General features: G+C 38.4%; 1 protein-coding gene across 1 annotated transcript; it reads left to right on the top strand.

Moving 5' to 3' along the window:
• Nucleotides 1-1525: 1525 nt before the first annotated feature.
• On the top strand, nucleotides 1526-2476 carry LOC135057388 (olfactory receptor 1C1-like). The gene has a single exon (XM_063963279.1). It carries the CDS (start codon nucleotides 1526-1528, stop codon nucleotides 2474-2476), a length of 951 nt encoding a protein of 316 aa, XP_063819349.1.
• The last annotated feature ends 759 nt before the right edge of the window (nucleotides 2477-3235 follow it).

Below are 3235 nucleotides of genomic sequence, written 5' to 3'. Positions count from 1 at the left end.
TACCATCTCCATATACAGGATGACCCTGTCAAAACACAAGCAGCAGTGGTCTGATGTAACAAAATATGACCACCATGGGGAATGACGTGCAGGACTTCCAGGTGAGGCGGATTAGTTACTCTCCATAATGTGGCTCCTTGGGTTACAGTACTTTGCGGGTTTTTTGTTTAATATGTTATGTGCTTATTTTTTGCTCCCCTGTGGTCACAGCGAGGAAATCTACAAATTCTATATAGGAAAAGCAAAACGTATATAACATGCCCCCATTACCCTGTGCTAATAAAGCCTTTTTTTTTTTCAACTTTATTTTATTCCAACTATCCGAACAACAAAGTGAAATTATTGGAAATTGTTGGCAACTATGCATTAGTGTACTTTCTTTACCAATAAAACGTATTACTACACTGATTACAGCAGCTGTGACATTGCCCCTTACTCCGTGTTAGCTAGGATAAACATTGCTAGAGAGTCTGAGCAATATATATATATATATATATATATATATATATCCTAAAAAATGAGGGTAGCCCAGTGTGTGCATCAGAGATAAATAACGTAACACACAACCATAATCAAGAATAATGACACGGAGACATGAATTTGATAGAAACTGTTAGCTATTTATTTAAATGAGCTGTCATTTTAATACCTGCAAGAAATAAAGATTAAAGTTAGGTGGCACAGAAAGAACAGATAAAATTATCATCAACCCCCCCCCCCAAAAAAAAACTCACAGCACTAACCATACTGTAGGCATAAACCAACAAACTAAAATCACCAAGGTATCCACTCTAACCTTCTACTTTGACTACCCACCTGAAAGGGTGATGACACTGCTCCTGGTAAGGTGATCCAGCAGATATAAACAGTCAACAAAGGTGAGCACACCTAAAAACATAGAACCAATCAAACTCCAACCTATATCCACCCCAAAACAGGCAACCTGCCGTTCTTTCCCAAATACAAATAACCAACAAAGGAACCACCGAAAACTATAAAAAAAAACACGGCTTGAGGGTGGGAAGATCAAAGCAAACGAGGCGATGCAAATACATCCCCCAGTTATTGATACATACCAGAGTTAATAATTCCAGTATGTACCTAGAAATAAATTTAAGATCACAAAGTACAGCTCTCCTGATAAGAGCTGTCCTTTGTGGCAGAAGGTCTTCCGTATTTAGCACTCGGGAGTCCTTTTGTGCTTGCACAGAATGACAGGTGCCACATCAGGGGTTGCTAGAAGGATTCCAATTTTATCCCTCTCAGAAGGCAGGTGAAATAAGCATTGCAGAGCCTGGCACATATGGAAATGCAGCCAAAACTCTGAAAACTGTATTTTTGGAAATTTTGCTGCATTTTCATGCTTAGTACATCCCGCCCTGGTTATTCTCTGAAAGTGTTGTCTGGGAATTCCTCTAGATAAACATTTTTAAATGATCTTATGCAGTTAATTATAATTTTATATTAACCATATTGCTTTAAAGAAAATATGTTCTCATTTGTACAGGTTTTTTTCTGCCTAAAAATGAAATTAAAAGATTGTTATAATGTGACAGAATTCACACTTCTGGGTCTGATAGATGAAGCAAAGTTAGACATCCCAGTTGGTGTATTACTTATATTTGCCTATGTTATAATTATTTTGGGAAACTTCACCATCATTGGGATTTTTTCTGCAGATTCTCATATGCGCTCTCCCATGTACATCTTCTTATTCAACCTTTCCATCATTGACATCACTTCTACATTAAACATTCTGCCCAAACTATTTCATATGTTCTTCACAAAACATAACGTGATTTCATTTGCAGGATGCATAACTCAGATGTATTTCTTTGTGACCCTAGTTGGTACTGAGCTTATGCTGCTCACAGCCATGGCATATGACCGCTATGTGGCAATCTGTCACCCTCTTAATTATATTATTTTAATGAGTTTTAAAAACTGTGTTGGACTCTCAGTTGCTTCTTGGATTGTGGGCTTTTTGGACCCAATTGGACACGCTGTCCTTATATCTAATATGTCATTTTGGTCAGATCGTCCTATTGACCATTTCTTTTGTGATATATCCCCATTACTGATGATTGCCTGCAGTGATATATCCGTGGTGGAAATGATAAACTATGTTGAAGGGGTTCTGGTGGCATTTTCTTCATTTCTGCTTATATTATTTTCATACATATATATTATCTCCAACATTCTGAAGATAAAATCTGCAGAAGGGAAACAAAAAGCTTTTTCCACCTGCACCTCCCATCTAACCTGTGTGATCATTTATTATGTGACTTTGATCTGTTTGCATATTAAACCTACATCAAGTTATTTCCCAAAACTGGACAAGCTCATTGCTCTGGTGTATGTTGTTTTGGTGCCTATGCTAAATCCTTTTATTTACTGTCTGAAGAATAAAGATGTCAAAAAGTCACTAGTCAATCTGAAGACTAAGTTCTTTATAAAATATTTAAAGCCTTGTTGAATGTTTCTGTTTATCAATATTTACAGCAATATGTTTAAAACTCTTTGTGGAGATAACATCACATTCAGTGGACCTTTGTGATTCTCATGAATGTTTAAAATATCATAGGGGGTATTCATTTACCTGGAAGAAGTATCGGGAGCAAAAAACTAAACATTTTCCCAACTTTTCCGGATGTTTATTCAATATTTTTCCGGCGTATCTAATTAGGTCTCCCCCCAAAAAATACTTTGCACCCAAAAACACACAGGTTCAGTGAAACCTATGTGTATTCATTAGAAACAGCCTCGTTTGCAGATGAAATTGGGGCTATTTTGGGGGATTTTTTCTTCACCTGCCTGAGGCAGGTGAAATAGAATCCTTGATAAGACGCATCTCGCCCTGGCTTATGAGGGCTAATTTAATAGCCCCCGGTGACACAATTACCCACAATCAATGATCGTAGGTGTTTGAATACCCCCCATCAGTGGCAGAACCAGTGGCGGTACAACCAGTGCATTGCACAGAGGCCTGCAACTATGAAGGGGCCCACTGCTGGTGGCAGCATTATAATGACTGTGGGTGTGCAATGTGCAGAAGGCTGGCGGGAGCACCTCTGAGCAAGCACTGAGGAACCTTACCACAAGAGCCAGCCACAAGAAAAGTACAGTACTGTATGTTGTCGAACTAAAAATGTCTATCCTAGCCACATACTGTATCTGTGTCTATTATATGGGGTCACGATGCTGTGCATAGTATATGGGGGTCAACTATGGTGTG

This window comes from Pseudophryne corroboree, chromosome 3 (genome assembly GCF_028390025.1).
Source record: "Pseudophryne corroboree isolate aPseCor3 chromosome 3, aPseCor3.hap2, whole genome shotgun sequence".
In the NCBI taxonomy this organism is placed as follows: Eukaryota; Metazoa; Chordata; class Amphibia; order Anura; family Myobatrachidae; genus Pseudophryne; species Pseudophryne corroboree.
The sequence above is the reverse complement of the archived record's forward strand: the minus strand, read 5'-3'. Positions and strand labels throughout refer to the sequence as shown.

Excerpts from the sequence above, each read along its gene's own strand:
- LOC135057388 (XM_063963279.1), top strand. The coding sequence starts at position 1,526 with ATGAAATTAAAAGATTGTTATAATGTGACAGAATTCACACTTCTGGGT.